Source organism: Ceratotherium simum, chromosome 17, assembly GCF_057802395.1.
Source record: "Ceratotherium simum simum isolate JZ-2026a chromosome 17, ASM5780239v1, whole genome shotgun sequence".
NCBI classification, from domain to species: Eukaryota; Metazoa; Chordata; class Mammalia; order Perissodactyla; family Rhinocerotidae; genus Ceratotherium; species Ceratotherium simum.
The window spans coordinates 52,360,794-52,377,291 of NC_141916.1; the positions used below are offsets into that span (position 1 = coordinate 52,360,794).

The following is a 16,498-nucleotide window of genomic DNA, read 5'->3' on the forward strand; positions in this document are numbered from 1 at the left end:
GCAGAAGCTAGGTCACATAAGAAACTCTCTGGCTGCAGAGAACTCTTGGAAATGCAGCCTTCAGTATTCCAACCTTTAAAACATAGAACTGTACACCAGAAACCTGTGTAAGTGGTGTTTCGTGAGCTAATGTGCTACATTGGCCTTTATGTTTCTCCTCATGCAGACTTCAAGGGCTTGGCTCCTAACACAATAAAGCATCTGAGTTTCTGACTCCAATTTCAACAACAGCTGTACATGCACTTACGTTGAAAAAGTTGTAAGCTATAAAAGCACGTAACAGATACTGGATTTTACTTTATTTTTTTTGCTGAAGAAGATTCGCCCTGAGCTAACATCAGTGCCAATCGTCCTCTACTTTGTATGTGGGTGGCCACCATAGCATCGCCACCGACAACTGGTGTAGGTCCATGCCTGGGAACCGAACCTGGGCTGCTGAAGCGGAGCACATTGAACTTAACCACGAGGCCATGGGGCCAGCCTCAATACTAGATTTTAGAGAAAAGATTTACCATGATTTGATCAGGAGCATCTGTCATAGGTATAGGAGGGTGCAAAGTGATACTCATTCGTTTCATTCACAACTTACCAAAGCTACAATAATTTGACATTTATTTGTGTGATCACTTGATTCATGTTAATCTTATTCTTTAGATTGTAGGGACTATGTCTAACTTGGCATACCATACCAAAAAAGCTAGCATACAGTAAGTGCTCAAATAATATTTAATGAAAAGATGAAATAGGCTCTATCTCAAATCTTCTGAATCTGAATAACTAAGTGTTAGACTGAGGCATATATATTCAAAAAACAGAACTGGACTGAAAATAAAATAGTGCCCATCTTTCTTATAAAGGTAGTAACTACTTATTCACTCAAGTGAAACAACTCAGAAACACTTCTAGAGCAGTTATTTCTTTTTTTTTTTTATAATTTTTATTTATTTATTTATTTATTTCCCCCAAAGCCCCAGTAGATAGCTGTATGTCATAGCTGCACATCCTTCTAGTTGCTGTTATGTGGCACGCGGCCTCAGCATGGCCGGAGAAGCGGTGCATCAGCACACACCCGGGATCCGAACCCGGGCCGCCAGCAGCGGAGCACGTGCACTTAACCGCTAAGCCACGGGGCCAGCCCAGAGCAGTTATTTCTAAAGCAACAACAACTGCTGAAAAGTACTGAGAATGAAATAAATGTTAAGAGGGCAGAGAACAGTGACTGTTTGCTAAGAGATTCTACTTACTTAAATCTATGGTATCATATTTATTAATCAGGCAAGATTCTGGATCTATTAACTAGCCTATGAATGAAATTACCCTACAACAGCAGATTTGTACTTTGCATATTATTATTATTTTTTTTAATTTGCTGAGGAAGATATGCCCTGAGCTAACCTCTGTGCCAATCTTCCTCTATTTTGTACACAGGTCACTGCCACAGCACGGCTGTCAATGAGTAGTGTAGGTCCACGCCCGGGAACCGAACCTGGGTTGCTGAAGTGGAGCGCGCCAAACTTAACCACTAGACCACAGGGCTGGTCCAACTTTGCATATTATTAATTCTCACAATAACCATCTCTCTCCATTTTATTGATGAGGAAATTAAAACATGGTTTCATTATGATTCCAGTCACAAAGACAGTAAGTAATCAAGAATGTATTTAAATGTTTGTCTTATAACCTTATCCAATACTATCACTAAACTATGAAGTGTTTTCTGAAAGTTAATCACAAATGCCACTTATATGCCACCATATAATGCTCCCTAAGAGAAATGACCAATTTAGCTGTAACAAGTCATAACTTTCCAAAGCAAACACATAAAGATTCCTGAAAGTCAGCCCTAAAGAATTTCTATATCATTTCCAAGATATCTTGTAATACTAAAACAAATATGAAATATTAGAAATAATCACTTGAGTCAAATCATTAGGATACTTTTATCCACAAAAAAACTATATAAGTATTTTATACCATACATATAAAGTATTTTATAAACAAAAAAGAAAGTAAGAATCACACACAGATTTTGATTAATTAACTAAAAGGACCCCCATGGGGTAGAGACTTCCTTACAAACACCTTATAAACAAGGTATTTTAAAACCAGAAGATAGTAATAATGGAAGAAAACTAGCAGGTTATCTTTAATTTCCCTCCAACTATTTCCTAAATAATACAATAAGGGGTTTAATAAATAGGTGTTCCCATTTCTTCCCTAAAATATACTAGATTTTAAGATTAGATGATACTTAGTAATGATAAGATTATTAATGATTCTTTTGTCCTAATTATTCCTAAAATATGCAGATTCACCAAATTCTAAGTAAAAATTCAAAAATTACTTAGTACAGACTTACCCAGGTTTCCTTGTTCGATTGTCAGCACCACCTCATCCATAACCACAGCCCTAAAATCCAGTTCCTCCTCACAACATTTGGCCTTTAATGCTCGTAAGATTTCTTTTTGGGGATAGTCTTCCCTGATTCGACGATCTGTCAAAAACCACAACTTGGCAGCCACAGAGCTACACATCTTGATCTGCTTGTTCTTCCTTTTCCTGGATTATTTCCTCCTGAATGTAAACTCTTTCTAGATGGAAAAAAATATATACATACAAGGTAAATCAACAAATCTACTTAATTTCTGACTTTCACATAAATAAATGCTATGATTATATACTAACTATAGAAACAGGAAAAAACATAGAGTAATATGACTTTTTCCTTTTCATTCAAATTAAAAATTTTAATACCATGAGAAATACGGAAACTGAAAACCTCCCCTGAAATAAGATTTGTCCGTTTTCTGCTGGGGAAGCTAGCACTGCAATTTTATAATTACAGCAGGTCACTCAGCAGAAAGTTCCAAAGCCATTCACTATACTATATATTGTCTAGGAAGATACTTTAACCTGATCATCTCCTTTTGACTGATTTATCCCTCCCTCAAAATGCAACTCCCTTCTTGACATGAAATAAACGAGACTGCAACCATCAATAATATAACCCCATCTCTCCCATCACTACAAACTCCAATTATGCATATTCATGTATCTGTAGCTAGTTTGTGTTTTTTTTTTTTTTTTTGTGAGCCACATTAGCCCTGAGCTAACAACCACGGCCAATCCTCCTCTTTTTGCTGAGGAAGATTGGCCCTGAGCTAAAATCTGTGCCCACCTTCCTCTATTTTATATGTCAGATGCCTGCCACACCATGGCTTAATGAGCGGTGCGTAGGTCCGCGCCTGGGATCCGAACCTTTGAACCCCAGGCCGCTGAAGCGGAGCAGGCGAACTTAACCACTACACTGGGCCGGCCCCTGTAACTAGTTTTTTATTCAATTTTCTTCCCTTGTTTTGCTATATGTAGGTATATTATAAACATATTTATAAGTATGTAAAAAAATGAGACAGTAGCACCTATACTACTAGATGAGCATGAACACTGAAGCCATTTACAAAGCAACTTTAATCAAAATAAATAATTTGAGAATGTGGGAAAAAACTTTAAATAACCAAAATAAATGCTGAAGTCCATTCACTAAAATCTGTTTATTTCAGAGGACAGCATGCTCTTACTCAGTGTTTTTGTTCTTTCTTTAAATAGAATTTTTTTAAACAAACACAGCTTGTTTACTAGAATGCAAAAAAGGACTTTCCTTCACAAATAGAGCACTGTTTCTCAAGAGTCTGTATTACAAATAAGACAATAGCTGAAAATCGTTTTCCTAAGAAGCAAGAAGTTACAAGTTTTACTAACAAATGTAACAGGCAATTTCAACAAAAGATAAACAAAACTTTTTTCTTTACAAAAATAAAATTTCTAGTATTACTGCAGATGACATGGCAAATCTAACACAGAAGGAAAGGACAAGGGCAAGGACTAGAGGAAGCAACGGCCATACAGATGGATGGCTTCCAGCATCACACAGCTGGAACTGGTCCCTCGCGCACCCTTCATGCGCTCTCCAGGATCTTAGCCAGAGGGCCTACTCCACAGAGTACACAGCAAGACCAGAACACTGTGGGACAGAGGCACCACCACACACATACACGCATACATACATACACACTCACAGACCTGAACCTTAGCCTGCTGTGCCTGTCACACTCACCTGCCTGCCCCACAACCCACAGCCTCAAATGCATCAGTCACTGGAAAGCAGAGAAGGAATAAAATAACGTGGGAGATAATCACAAGAGGGGCTTGTAGCTGTGGAAAAGCAAAGGAGGGAGGAAATCTCAGCTGTGGTAATGCATCAGGCTGAGACCCAAGCACCCAGCAAAGGGGATGATGCCCAGAGCCTCCTGGCCCCCTGTGCCCTTGTTCCACAGCAGTAGTCAAGAACACACTCACTCAAGCCCTAGGCTAGATATGGTAATAACAACTTACACACTAGGAAGATGGGATGTGGCCTTACAGGGCCTTCTAGGACACTGGGAAGGATCTCACTCAGAAGGAAAAGCTCCACAAAAGAAAAGTGACGCCAGACTAAATAATGTAGAGATCCTGTTTCCCCTGAGAAGAGAACTATAAAAATGCCCTTAAAATGTTTGTGTTGGGTAGTTTTTTAAACTCTGTCATTGACCTCCAACACTCCAAAGCCGTCTCGGTGCTTCCCCTGACACTTAGTTCTTGAACATCATCTGTTCACGAATATTATTGAATTTTATTGCATGAAATTGCATTGCATGAGTACAGCAGTGTGGACCCAACAGAAATCAGGATAGGACGTTACAGCTACTGGCAAATGGGAAGCAAGAATGTTCTGCCGATACTGATATGTCAGCTCTCAGAAAATGCCCAGGCCATCCAATTAACAGAACATGGTGTTTTCAGTGATTCTATAACCAGACAATAAAAACACTTCAGGGCTGCAATCTCACAGTTGTGCAGCAACTCCTGACAGATGATGCACATGAGCATCTCCATCTTGTCTGGCTTCACGGCAGCATCTCTGATATTCTCAAGTAAAGTGTGGGTGTTTCTACACTTGTATGCAACCAACAACTGCAGGTTCAGATTAGGCTCCCCATCTCCTTTCATTTTATTTTTAATTGGCCCCAAATCCTCTTGATCCTGGGATTCTTTTTTTTGTGTGTGAGGAAGATCAGCCCTGAGCTAACATCCATGCCAATCCTCCTCTTTTTTTTTTTGCTGAGGAAGACCGGCCCTGAGCTAACATCTATTACCAATCCTCCTCCATTTTTTTTTTCCTTTTTCTCCCCAAAGCCCCAGTAGATAGTTGTATGTCATAGTTGCACATCCTTCTAGTTGCTGTACGTGGGACACCGCCTCGGCACAGCCAGACAAGTGGTGCGTCGGTGCGCGCCCAGATCCGAACCCGGGCCACCAGCAGCGGGGCATGCGCACTTAACCGCTAAGCCATGGGGTCGGCCCCTGATCCTAACAAAGGGATTCTAACAAAGAAATGATGTTCCTTCTCTAGCTGGGAGAAGTGAAACAAAGCTAAAGATCTCATCATTTGCCACAACTGGACCACATCCTTTCAGGGGAAATGCCTGAACCCCCAGATCTGGAATTGGCGAAATGCTCTCAACCCTGAGGAAGACACTATGAAAAAGGTGGAGGCTATGTTGCAGAGGTCTGTCAATGGCTGCGGTTCCTCAAAGCCCACCTAAGTGGCAAGCAACATGGCAGGATCCGGGGGTGACTTCACCCTGCCCTGTGGTATCTTTGGTCATGTGGAATACATTTTCTTTATCAACTTCAAAAGGATTCTTGTGTTATGCCTTGCTTTTCATGTAAAGATTCATAGAGGTATAACATGTGTTCCAAGTCATTCTTCCTACATACCAAATAGATGATATCCCCATTTTGTAAAAGGCAAGTCTGCTTCCTAACAACCTTCAGCTTGTTAATTACTGTTCCACTGGTACTGGTATCTTCAAGTGACACCCGCCCAGATTTTTTATCCACTATAATTTTACAGTGTTCTCCAGAGACCAGTTTATTGCCAGGGAATGAAAGGGCACAACCTCTCCACCCAGTAGTCCGCTCCTGTTTCCACAAGAGGACGAGTGGCTGGCTATCCTTGGGGCCCAGGGCTGCTGCTGTGGTACCTGCTTGCCTTTTTCAAGCTGCTCCACTGGGGTTCACATCTAAACCGATACCCAGGAAAAAGGCCAGTGAAGACTCTCCTACCGGAAAGGCATAGGCTCCACGCACCCGCCCCACCCCCCGCCTCTCCCCTCCATCCCAATCACACCCCCATGGTGCTCCTGGCCTGGAAGGCTACCAGCACCTTCCTGTGGGACAGCGGAGAACAGCGGGCCAGCGCCTCCTCCGATGGCTGCCTCTTCCCCTATTATTTTAAAACATCGACTTTTCTATTTTCCCATCCATTAACAACAAGGAAAAAGAAAAAGCAAAAAAGCTGATAAGAAGCCAAAAGCATAACAGCAAATCTACACAGTCCAGGAACCCGAAAATACAGAAATAAAATGATAGTCCTGAGTCTTAAAAAAAACTTCAAATTATATTCACTATTTTAAAAGACAGAAAACAATTCCCTGTAAAATAAAATAGTTCCTTTCTTCCTGCTAACATTTAAAGGAGTAGGTTTGGTTACCTAATAAGATATGTCTAAGAAAAGAGTTTATTCTTCAACAATATAAGATAAATACAGCATTTGCAAATGCCCACACATACATAAGAGTGTATTTGTCCTCTCAGAATGTAAACTCAGATCGACTAATTCCCATCTTCTATTTCTTTATTTCCCCCAGAGTATCAAGGAAAACAAAGTATAATACCAAATAAATGCTACTGATAAACTGCTAAAATAGCTTTTTTGAAACAAAGAGAAATTAAACAAAGGAATTTACTTTTATATTAGAGATAGTTTTCCCATGCAGACTTCTGGACAGGCACACCAATGAAAAAAAATGGGTCATCTTCAAATAGTCTAGGCAAGGCTATTATTAAACAGGAATCATAAATAAAGTGCTTCATTTTTCTCATGAGGTCCCTTCCTAATGGTAATTATTCTGGTAGGGAAAAAGCAAAAAAATCACAACCTACCATCTGAAGATATTAAGGCACCTCTTACTATTAGGAAAATTATTTACTCCAGATAAGACATAGCATATGAATTCAGAATCAAAAGACTGAAAAAGAATAAAGGTTAGAGAAGAAAAAAATATACACTAATTTACTAACTAGAATTTACTCTATTTGGCAATTGTACAGATGTGCTTTCAATGACATCACTCTGTCCTGAATGTTAAATATAGGAGTTGGATCATGTTTGTAGAGAAAAATAACAAATTTGTGTATCTTGAGTTGTGGGCACTCCTTCACAGTCTCCTTTTCTGTAACTCTTTTCTCTTGACAGCTCTCCTTCTGTACATAATCCCCATGGCTTCATTCTTAAACCCTCTCTCCTTTCTCTAGAAATGTCATCCTCAGCCAGGTTTCAGCTATTATCACTGAAACCTGAATATATCATTGACCCACTAAATATCTCTTCCCATTCAGAAGTTCTCAACTGGAATTTCAGATCCTACCTCAATGTGCCTACTGGGCATCCCTAACTAAATACCACCCACTATTGCCTCAGTTGAGCAAGTAAAAAGATGAATTTTTATTTTTATCTATATACCTGCTTCGACACCTGGATTTCCCCCTTGTGATGGTTAAATTTTATGCGTACACTTGGCTAGGCAACGGTGACCAACTGTTTGGTCAAACACCAGTCTACGTGTTGCTGTGAAGGTATTTTGTAGATGCAATTAACATCTAAATAATGTGAGTTTGAGTTAAGGAGATTACCCTTTATAATGTGGGTGGGCCTCATCCAATCAGTTAAGACCTAAAGAGCAAAAATTGAGGTTTCCCGGAGAAGGAACTCTGCATCAAGACTCTAACACAGAAATCCTGCCCAAGTTTCTAGCCTACTGGCCTGCCCTAAAGATTTTGAAGTTGCCAGCCCCACAATCACATTAGCCAATTCCTTAAAATTAATATCTCTTTCTTTCTTTCTTTCTTTTTTTTGGGAGGAAGATCAGCCCTGAGCTAACATCCATGCCAATCCTCCTCCCCCTGCTGAGGAAGACCAGCTCCAAGCCAACATCTACCCCCAATTCTCCTTTTTTTTTACCCCCCAAAGCCCCAGCAGACAGCTGCACGTCACAGCTGCACATCCCTCCAGCCGCTGCATGCGGGACGCGGCCCCAGCATGGCCAGAGAAGCAGCGCGTCGGTGCACGCCCGGGATAGCAGCGGAGCGCACGCACCCAACCGCCAAGCCACCGGGCCAGCCCTCTATTTCTTTCTTTCTCTCCCTGTATGTATATATAATTTCCTATTGGTTCTGTTTCTCCAGAGAATGCTGATACACCCATTCTAATTAAGGCACTCAATTCAGAAACCTGGTCATCATTTTTACTCCCATTTTTCCTTCACTACTTAAATACACACATACCCCTTAGTAATTCTATCTCGTAAATATCACTTGAATTTTACTTGTCATCTCCAGAACATTCAACATATGACACTTGAAAATACTAAAAAGGCCTCCAAACTAATCCTCTACCCTCCATTCTCTCTCATTTCCAATTTTCTGAACACACTGAATTCTCTCATGCCTCCTTTTGCTTGGAATGTATATCCTACACCTACCTATTTAGTGAACTTTGGTCTCAAGTGTTAACACATCTGTTAAGTTTTCCCTGACTCCTAAAGTCATCCTAACTTCATCAGTCTATATTACCTTATTATACATATATATTCTAACGATTATCACACTATGTTGTAATTCGGGGTTTTTTTTTTTAACTAGGGTCTGCGAGTGCTGTAAGATGAATTCTTTAATTTTATTTATTTATTTTTTTTTCCCCCAAAGCCCCAGTAGATAGTTGTATGTCATAGCTGCACATCTTTCTAGTTGCTGTATGTGGGACACGGCCTCAGCATGGCCGGAGAAGCAGTGCGTCGGTGCACACCCGGGATCCGAACCCAGGCCGCCAGCAGCAGAGCGCGCACACTTCATCGCTAAGCCACGGGGCCGGCCCTGTAAGATGAATTCTTACGTTCATGTTTTCATGTAGATGATCACATTTTAAAAGATTCTATTCATCATAAAAACAACTTCTTTTTTACAGGGATAAATCATAACTGAAAGGTATGTTCAAAGAATAAGCCTAGTTTAAGTCAGTTCTTCTCAAACTAGAATCCTGAAACATTTTTGGGGACTGTGAACATTTTTTTCCCCTTTATCTTTATTACTCAAGCTTGAAAAAGTTCATGGGCCTATTTCCCCACAAAAATTTAATTTTAATCTCATTGTACACAGGAGTTACATCTTCTCATCTATCCTCAGAACCTGGCATTTCTAAGTTATTATATGCCATAATAGAAACACGATGTTTGAAGATGTTAAATGATTACATGCCTTATCAAAGTATGAACACTGGGCTAATTTACTGAGTACTTGTATACTTGTTATTTCATTTTCTTTTTTTGTGTGTGTGCGTGTGAGGAAGATCAGCCCTGAGCTAACATCCATGCCAATCCTCCTCGTTTTGCTCAGAAAGATTGGCTCTGGGCTAACATCTGTGCCTATCTTCCTCTGCTTTATATGGGACGCTGCCACAGCGTGACCTGACAAGCAGTGCCTCGGTGCGCGCCCGGGATCCAAACCCAGGCAGCCAGCAGCAGAGCGTGAGCACTTAACCACTGTGCCACAGGGTCGGCCCCCTGTTATTTCACTTAAACCTCAGGTATTACAGTAACCATTATACAGATTAAAAAACTGAAGTTAAGAGACTTATCTAAAAAAAATTTTTTTTACTAAACAATAATAAATAGCATAGCCTAGATTTCAAGAAATTTTCTGATTCTAAGTCCCAACAGTCTCCCTCCAAATCACACTATGTGCCTATTAACTGAATTAATCATAAAATTGTACCTTTTAATGTCAACTTGATGGTGCTTCAGGTTTTAACCAAGAATCTGTTTACCAAGGCTTTTTCTCTCAATGAGTCCTAATGCCTCCAATTCTTTTCAAACCTGTCCCTCAAGACCAAGACAAAACAAAACACAATTTGGGATATACATGAAATTTTACCCTCTTTCCCTTCCTTTACTCCATCCAAAGTCTCTATGAGAGATGGATCTGAAGTACTGTTAGAAATGAGAAAGAATAGGAATAAGTGTTAGAGGAAGGATGGGAGAAAGGGAAAACCACCCTGTGTGGCAGAAAGGGAATGATTTCTTTGTAGCTTTTATTAAAGGTAAAGAAAATAAATGAATAAGATGAAAATCTCAGAAGAGTCTCAGAAACAATCAAATAATAGTGTTAGTCCAGTTACCTCATTACCCACTAACAATGTTCATCAATAAATGATCACAAAAGAATGTCCCTTTGAAACTTGGGTAGTTCCTATACAATCTCATCCTTTAGCTAAGATGCCACTTAAAATAATAACACTGGGTGCCAGCCCAGTGGTGTAGTGGTTAAGTTTTCGTGCTCCGCTTCAGCGGCCCGGGGTTCACAGGTTCGGATCCCAGGCGCGGACCTAAGCACCACTTATCAAGCCATGCTGTGGCAGGCGTCCCACAGATAAAGTGGAGGAAGATGGGCATGGATGTTAGCCCAGGGCCAATCTTCCTCAGCAAAAAGAGGAGGACTGGCAGCAGACGTTAGCTCAGGGCTAGTCTTCCTCCCTTAAAAAAAAAAAAAGAATAAGAGTAATATCACTGTACAAAAATGCCATTTTCTTTACCACATTAACTTGAAGGTAGACCAAAATGCTGTGAAAGTAGAAGGGGGCTAGATATTAATCAATAGACTTCAGCAGTGACATAAAAGAAATGTATAACAGTCTCCATAAGTCCCGTCCTTATACTCAAGAGTATGCCTCAAAAACAGAGAAAACATCTGATTTCCCAAAGTTTACAAGACACATTCACTCAAACTGTCTCCTTCTTATAGCTCTTTCACCTACCATAGCCTTTAAAAAAAAAAAAAGCTACATACAATGATTAGGGGTGAAAAATGAGAGGATAACCATTTTTCTATCTAAACTCAATATGGTCTCTTTATCAAAAGACTGAAGAAAAACAAGAGTAAAACATGAGTGTTTACACAGAAAAGAAAGCAATGAAAAAGAAAAAGCAATGATGGTAAGGAAAGGCAACACTCTGGAGAATGTGCAGACAAGTGCCTATAAATTCTCCTTCTTCATACAAAGAAACACACGCAGGACAAAGGCAAAACATACATACAAGTGAGGTTAAAAACATTCTCCATTGACAGTTCACAAAACACTTTCCACATATATTTTCTCATTTAATCTGCATGTAATTTTATAAGGAACACAGACATTTATTATCCCACTTTACAGAAATGGCCTGCCCAAGATATCGCAATGGTAGAGCCAAGACGAGGATTCAGGTTTTCTGATTTGTTTGTATTCGTTTCCACTAAACCCAAAGACACTGAAGGGAATTTGGACAAAGAAAATAATTCACATTTTGAGTAATTTTATGTACCAAATAGAGTGTTAGGCAGTTTATCTTCTCATTTAATCCTCACAACCATCCCTTCTGCATTACTGTCTTCATTTGGCAGGTGAAGCTGTTCTAGCAGACAGGTAGGTTACCTTGTTCTAAATTCACACAAAAAGAAATTGGTAGAGCCCAGAATGACTTCAAATTCCACACACCCTATGGCAGAGATTTCCACTGGCCTCCCAATATCCATTTTCTCCTTACTCCTTAGTAGTAAGATAACTGATATTTAGCTGAGCACAATGCCATGTAACTAAAAGACTGTTCCCTAGGCTGTCTTGCAACTAGATGTGGTCATATAACTAAATTTTGCCAATGAGAGCTGAGTGAAAGTACTGCACTGCAACTTCCAGGAAGCATAATTAAGAGGCATACTCTTCCTTGGCCCTTCCTCTATCCTGCTACCTAGAATGTGGATGTTATGGCTACAGCTCTAACAACCATATGAGGACAGGAGTCAACTCTAAGAAAAGCACAGCTACGTGTTAGAAGAACTTGAATCTCTGACAATTGTGAGGGCCATGGCCTTGGACTGCCAACTACTACTTCTGCATGAGAAAGACACTTCTATCTTGCTTATGTCAATGATATTTAGGGATTTGTTATTATAAGCCACTGAACCTTACCTTAACAAGTATACTCTTTCTTACTTTACACAAAAGTTATAGGAAATTATTTCCTTGACATCAAGGTTTGCGTTATGTCAGCAAGGAGTGGTACTGTTTATAAGTGGGACTTACTTTTTACACTAATAAGATCATCGTTTTACATTTGATCATTTTACTTTTACATTTATTTTCACATCTCTGGAGAAGTACTTCTATATCCTTTCTCCCAAAAAAGCAAACTGTTCAAAGTCAAAAATTAGTCATAACCTCAGATAAACTGAGAATCTAAGAGAACTACTACACAAAACTAAACATTCAATTAATTAATACATTCAATTAACATCTGTGTGCCTACTACGCACTCTAGGTTAAAGACTACGCACTCTAGGTTTACCATGGTAAACAAAACAGACACAGTCCTAGACCACAGAGTTAAAAACCATCTGCCGTCAAAATGTCACGAGTAAGAAAAAATGCTCAACATCACTAATCATTAGGAAAATGCAAATCAAAACCACCTTACACACATTAGGATGGCTACTACCAAGAAAATAGAAAGTAACAAGTACTGGGGAGGATGTGGAAAAACTGGAAGCCTTGCAAACTGTCGGTGGGAACGCAAAATGGTGCAGCTGCTATGGAAAACAGTATGGTGGTTCCTCAAAAAATTAAAAAGAGAATTACCATATGATGCAGCAATTCCACTTTTAGGTATACACCCAAAAGAACTGAAAGCAGAGTCTCAAAGAGACTCCGTACACACGTGTTCATAGTAGTATTATTCACAACAGCTAAAAGGTGGAAGCAAGCCAACTGTCCATCAACAGATGAATAAATAAGCAAAATGTAGTAGGTACATACATTGCCTTAAAAAGGAATGAAATTCTGAGACATGCTACAACATGGATGAACCTTGAGGATATTACGCTCTGGTATCTAAAACAGTCAAATTCACAGAGAGAGAAAGTAGAATGGTGGTTGCAAGGGGCTGGGGGTTAGGAGAACGGAGAGTTATTGTTTTATGGGTATAGAGTTTCAGTTTTGCAAATCAAAGAGTTCTACAGACGGATATGGTGATGATTGCACAATATGAATGCACTTAATACCACTAACCTGTGTACTTAAAAACGGTTAGGATGGTAAATTTTATGTTATGTGTATTTTACCACACTAAAAAGAAAATTGGAAAAGGAAAAAAAATGTCATGAGCAAATTAACATGCAAATGTTTTTTTTATAATTTTATTTATTTATTTATTTTTCCCCCAAAGCCCCAGTAGATAGTTGTATGTCACAGCTGCACATCCTTCTAGTTGCCGTATGTGGGACTGGGCCTCAGCATGGCTGGAGAAGTGGTGCGTCGGTGCGTGCCCAGGATCCGAACCCGGGCCGCCAGCAGCGGAGCGCGAGCACTTAACCTCTAAGCCACGGGGCCGGCCCATAACATGCAAATTTTTATACATTTCCAACTAAAAGGTCAGAAAACTATGTTAACTTTACTTAAATTACCTATAGCTTGGTCACTAAGATTCACAAAATAATCTGTGGTATATAAAACCTATTAAACTTAAAAAAAAAAAAAAGTATTCTTTGGGATCCAAATAAAATTGCTAATGATTTCACTTAATAGAGGAATGTTCCATCAAAGTATCTCTGGAACATGGCACAAATTTTGAAAAATGTTCCTAAGATGCAATGCACAGTCTAGCTCAAAGTTCATCATATTTAACATATTAAATGTTGGGCCTTTCTTCCAAATTTTCTTTCTGGACATTACGTTGAAAAAGGAGCTGGGAAGCTATTAACGTAATCAAGCTGAAGGCTTTATAAATATGGCTAACTAAATCATGTCAAAGGAATAAGCTAATAACTGAGACCCCCAAAGCATCAGGGAAGAACGCTCCAAGGCTGCTATTTGGGCAAACTGCATGAATCTTCAAGATGTAGTTTTCTGATAAAGTATCAAAGTCTGAAATGCTGCCAAATATGGGACAGCAGAGCAATAAGACAGAACTGGTCTACTTTTATATAGAAAATCCATGTTCTATTTTGGAGACCTTATTTCTATATATTTCTAAGAACATAAAGCCAAGAGCTAGTTAGCAGAAGGGGTAAAAAAAAAAAAAAAAAAAAGAGAGAAAGAAAAGAAATGGAATGTAAAAAGATGACGAGAGTAAAAACATTTAAGTGAAGGGTAGGTTATTTTTTTAGTCACAACTTGGTGATGTGTTGCCACTTTTGAAAGAAAGGTAGTAAAAACTAATTAGCCATTATCAATGTTTACACAAATTAATACACATTTTATAGAATCTAGTAGACTCTTCCAGACATTGCTGGGAGAAATGACTGACAGATGAAAAGTACAGGGATCAACGAAATTAGTCAGACTGTAAACTCCATGAAGACAGAATCCTTGTTTTATTCTCTGCTGTTATCCCCAGTGGGCAATATTGAACTTCAAATATGACAGACAAAAGTTAAGGGTTAGGAGTTATTTTAAAGGAGTTTGCTATATTGAGTCATAAGAGAGTATCAAAAAACCATTGCTATTTTCAATATTAAGCACCAGGCAAATGTATACCCCATAAGATCTAAATGTAGCTGTCAAAAATTCATAATTTATTTTTTCAGTTTGTCATAAAAGACCAAAAACTCAAGCCTAATGCTACTTTCCATCATCATCATACAACTGATCATGAAATAATTAGCTTTGTTAACAATTAAAGCTAGGGGAGAAAAAACAATTTCACTAAGAAGAGGAAAAAGAGATATAAGCAGATGGGTTCCATGCAGACCAGGCTCTAACGGAGTAGAGCTGGCTAGCTCTGTGGCTTTTGTCCTCCAAGCCAATTTTGAAAGGAAAAAACACTGGAAAAGAAAACATTGACAATAACACCATGGCATTAGCTACTATGAAGTAAGAAAGTCCTTTTCTGCAAACCTAACATCTACACAGATATATATGGCACATGAATCTAAAATACATTACATACAGATATTTTTGGAGGTACTACATTATTTCTTAACCCTTAATATGATAAGCAGGAAAATTCCCAAGTAATGAAAGACAATTTCCCCAACATCTGTACCTAATCTCTCCTATTCAACCTCTCTTGAAACAACTGTACATGCCAGTACAGCTAACATTTAAATACTTTTTTCACTGTTCCTATCACAATCTACTCTCACAGATTTTAAAACATAACTATTACAATTTCTAAAGGTTCTTTTCTTTTTTTTTGTGAGGAAGATCGGCCCTGAGCTAACATCTGCCAATCCTCTTTTGCTGAGGTAGTCTGGCCCTGGGCTAACATCTGTGCCCATCTTCCTCCACTTTATATGAGAGGCCACCACAGCATGGCCTGACAAGTGGTGCATCAGTGCGTGCCCGGGATCCGAACCGGCAAACCCCGGGCTGCTGCAGCGGAGCACGCGCACTTAACAGCTTGCGCCACCGGGCCGGCCCCTAAGGTTCTTTTCTTATATCGTTTATGACAATCCCACTTGCAGAGACTACTCTTCGTAAACTAATCTGCGATAAAATCTCTCTACAAATCCACATCACTGAAGTACCCCCTAAAACAGCTGTCAGCAAGCAATATACAATAAAACTCACGCTCCTCACTTTATGTTTGGTTATCTCTCACTCTTCACATGTTGTTCGTGGGTACACAAGTTCTTCCTCCACCCATTTTCACTCAGTTTAGGTCTCTACGCCTGCTCCCCAAAAGAAGATGATAAAAGCTACTTCTCAACGTGTGGAACTACTCACTGTGCTGTCCCCTTCCCCCAACCCTTCCAGTGTTCAGTGTTCAGTCTTTCAGCTCACAGGGAGGGGAGAAGTTTTGAGAAACCAGTCTCGTGACTTACCCCAGTAGCAAATCCCAGGTGGATACAAATTGGGGAAAGGAAGAATTGGGAGATATTTTTAAAGATATGTTTCATCCTGTGCCCCAAACTAATGCCTCAAGTTTGAGTGGTGTTCATTGGTCAGAGAAAAAAATAATATTCACTTTAGTGTGTTTCTTCACAATATGGATGAGAAGGGGTAGAGGATTTATAAGGTGTTGCTGGTAATTTCCTCCTGGAGAGGAAAAGGGGACTAAATGAGAAAGGATAAAAAAAAGGGATAATTTCTTGTTGCCACTCCTCCCTCCACCCCCAGATGCTGTTATATTCGATAGCTAAATTATAGTCAATAGGGACTCGAAGAAAACAGGAGAAAATTTTTCAAAAACTATCCACCAGAAACTAAGATAAGAGGAATTTTAGCTGGAAGCCAAAAGTCTAAAGGTTAGATATACAGCTCCTTACCCCCTGCAGGGTAAAGCAGGAAGAGAAAAGTGGCTCTTAACTG

At 39.4% G+C, this 16,498-nt stretch overlaps 1 protein-coding gene across 7 annotated transcripts in view; it reads right to left on the reverse strand.

Annotated features, from left to right (window-relative positions):
• RIMKLB (ribosomal modification protein rimK like family member B) overlaps positions 1-16,498 on the reverse strand; it is a 77,592-nt gene that overhangs the window by 59,129 nt on the left and 1,965 nt on the right. For 6 of the 7 annotated variants that reach the window (XM_087442788.1, XM_087442786.1, XM_087442785.1 and 3 more), the window contains exon 2: positions 2,360-2,591. In XM_087442788.1, the coding sequence (XP_087298914.1) occupies positions 2,360-2,534 (175 nt within the window). In that variant the 5' untranslated portion in view covers positions 2,535-2,591. Of the gene's footprint in view, positions 1-2,359; positions 2,592-9,930; positions 10,271-16,498 lie in introns of those variants that run through there. The other variant, XM_087442787.1, reaches the window with a different exon arrangement.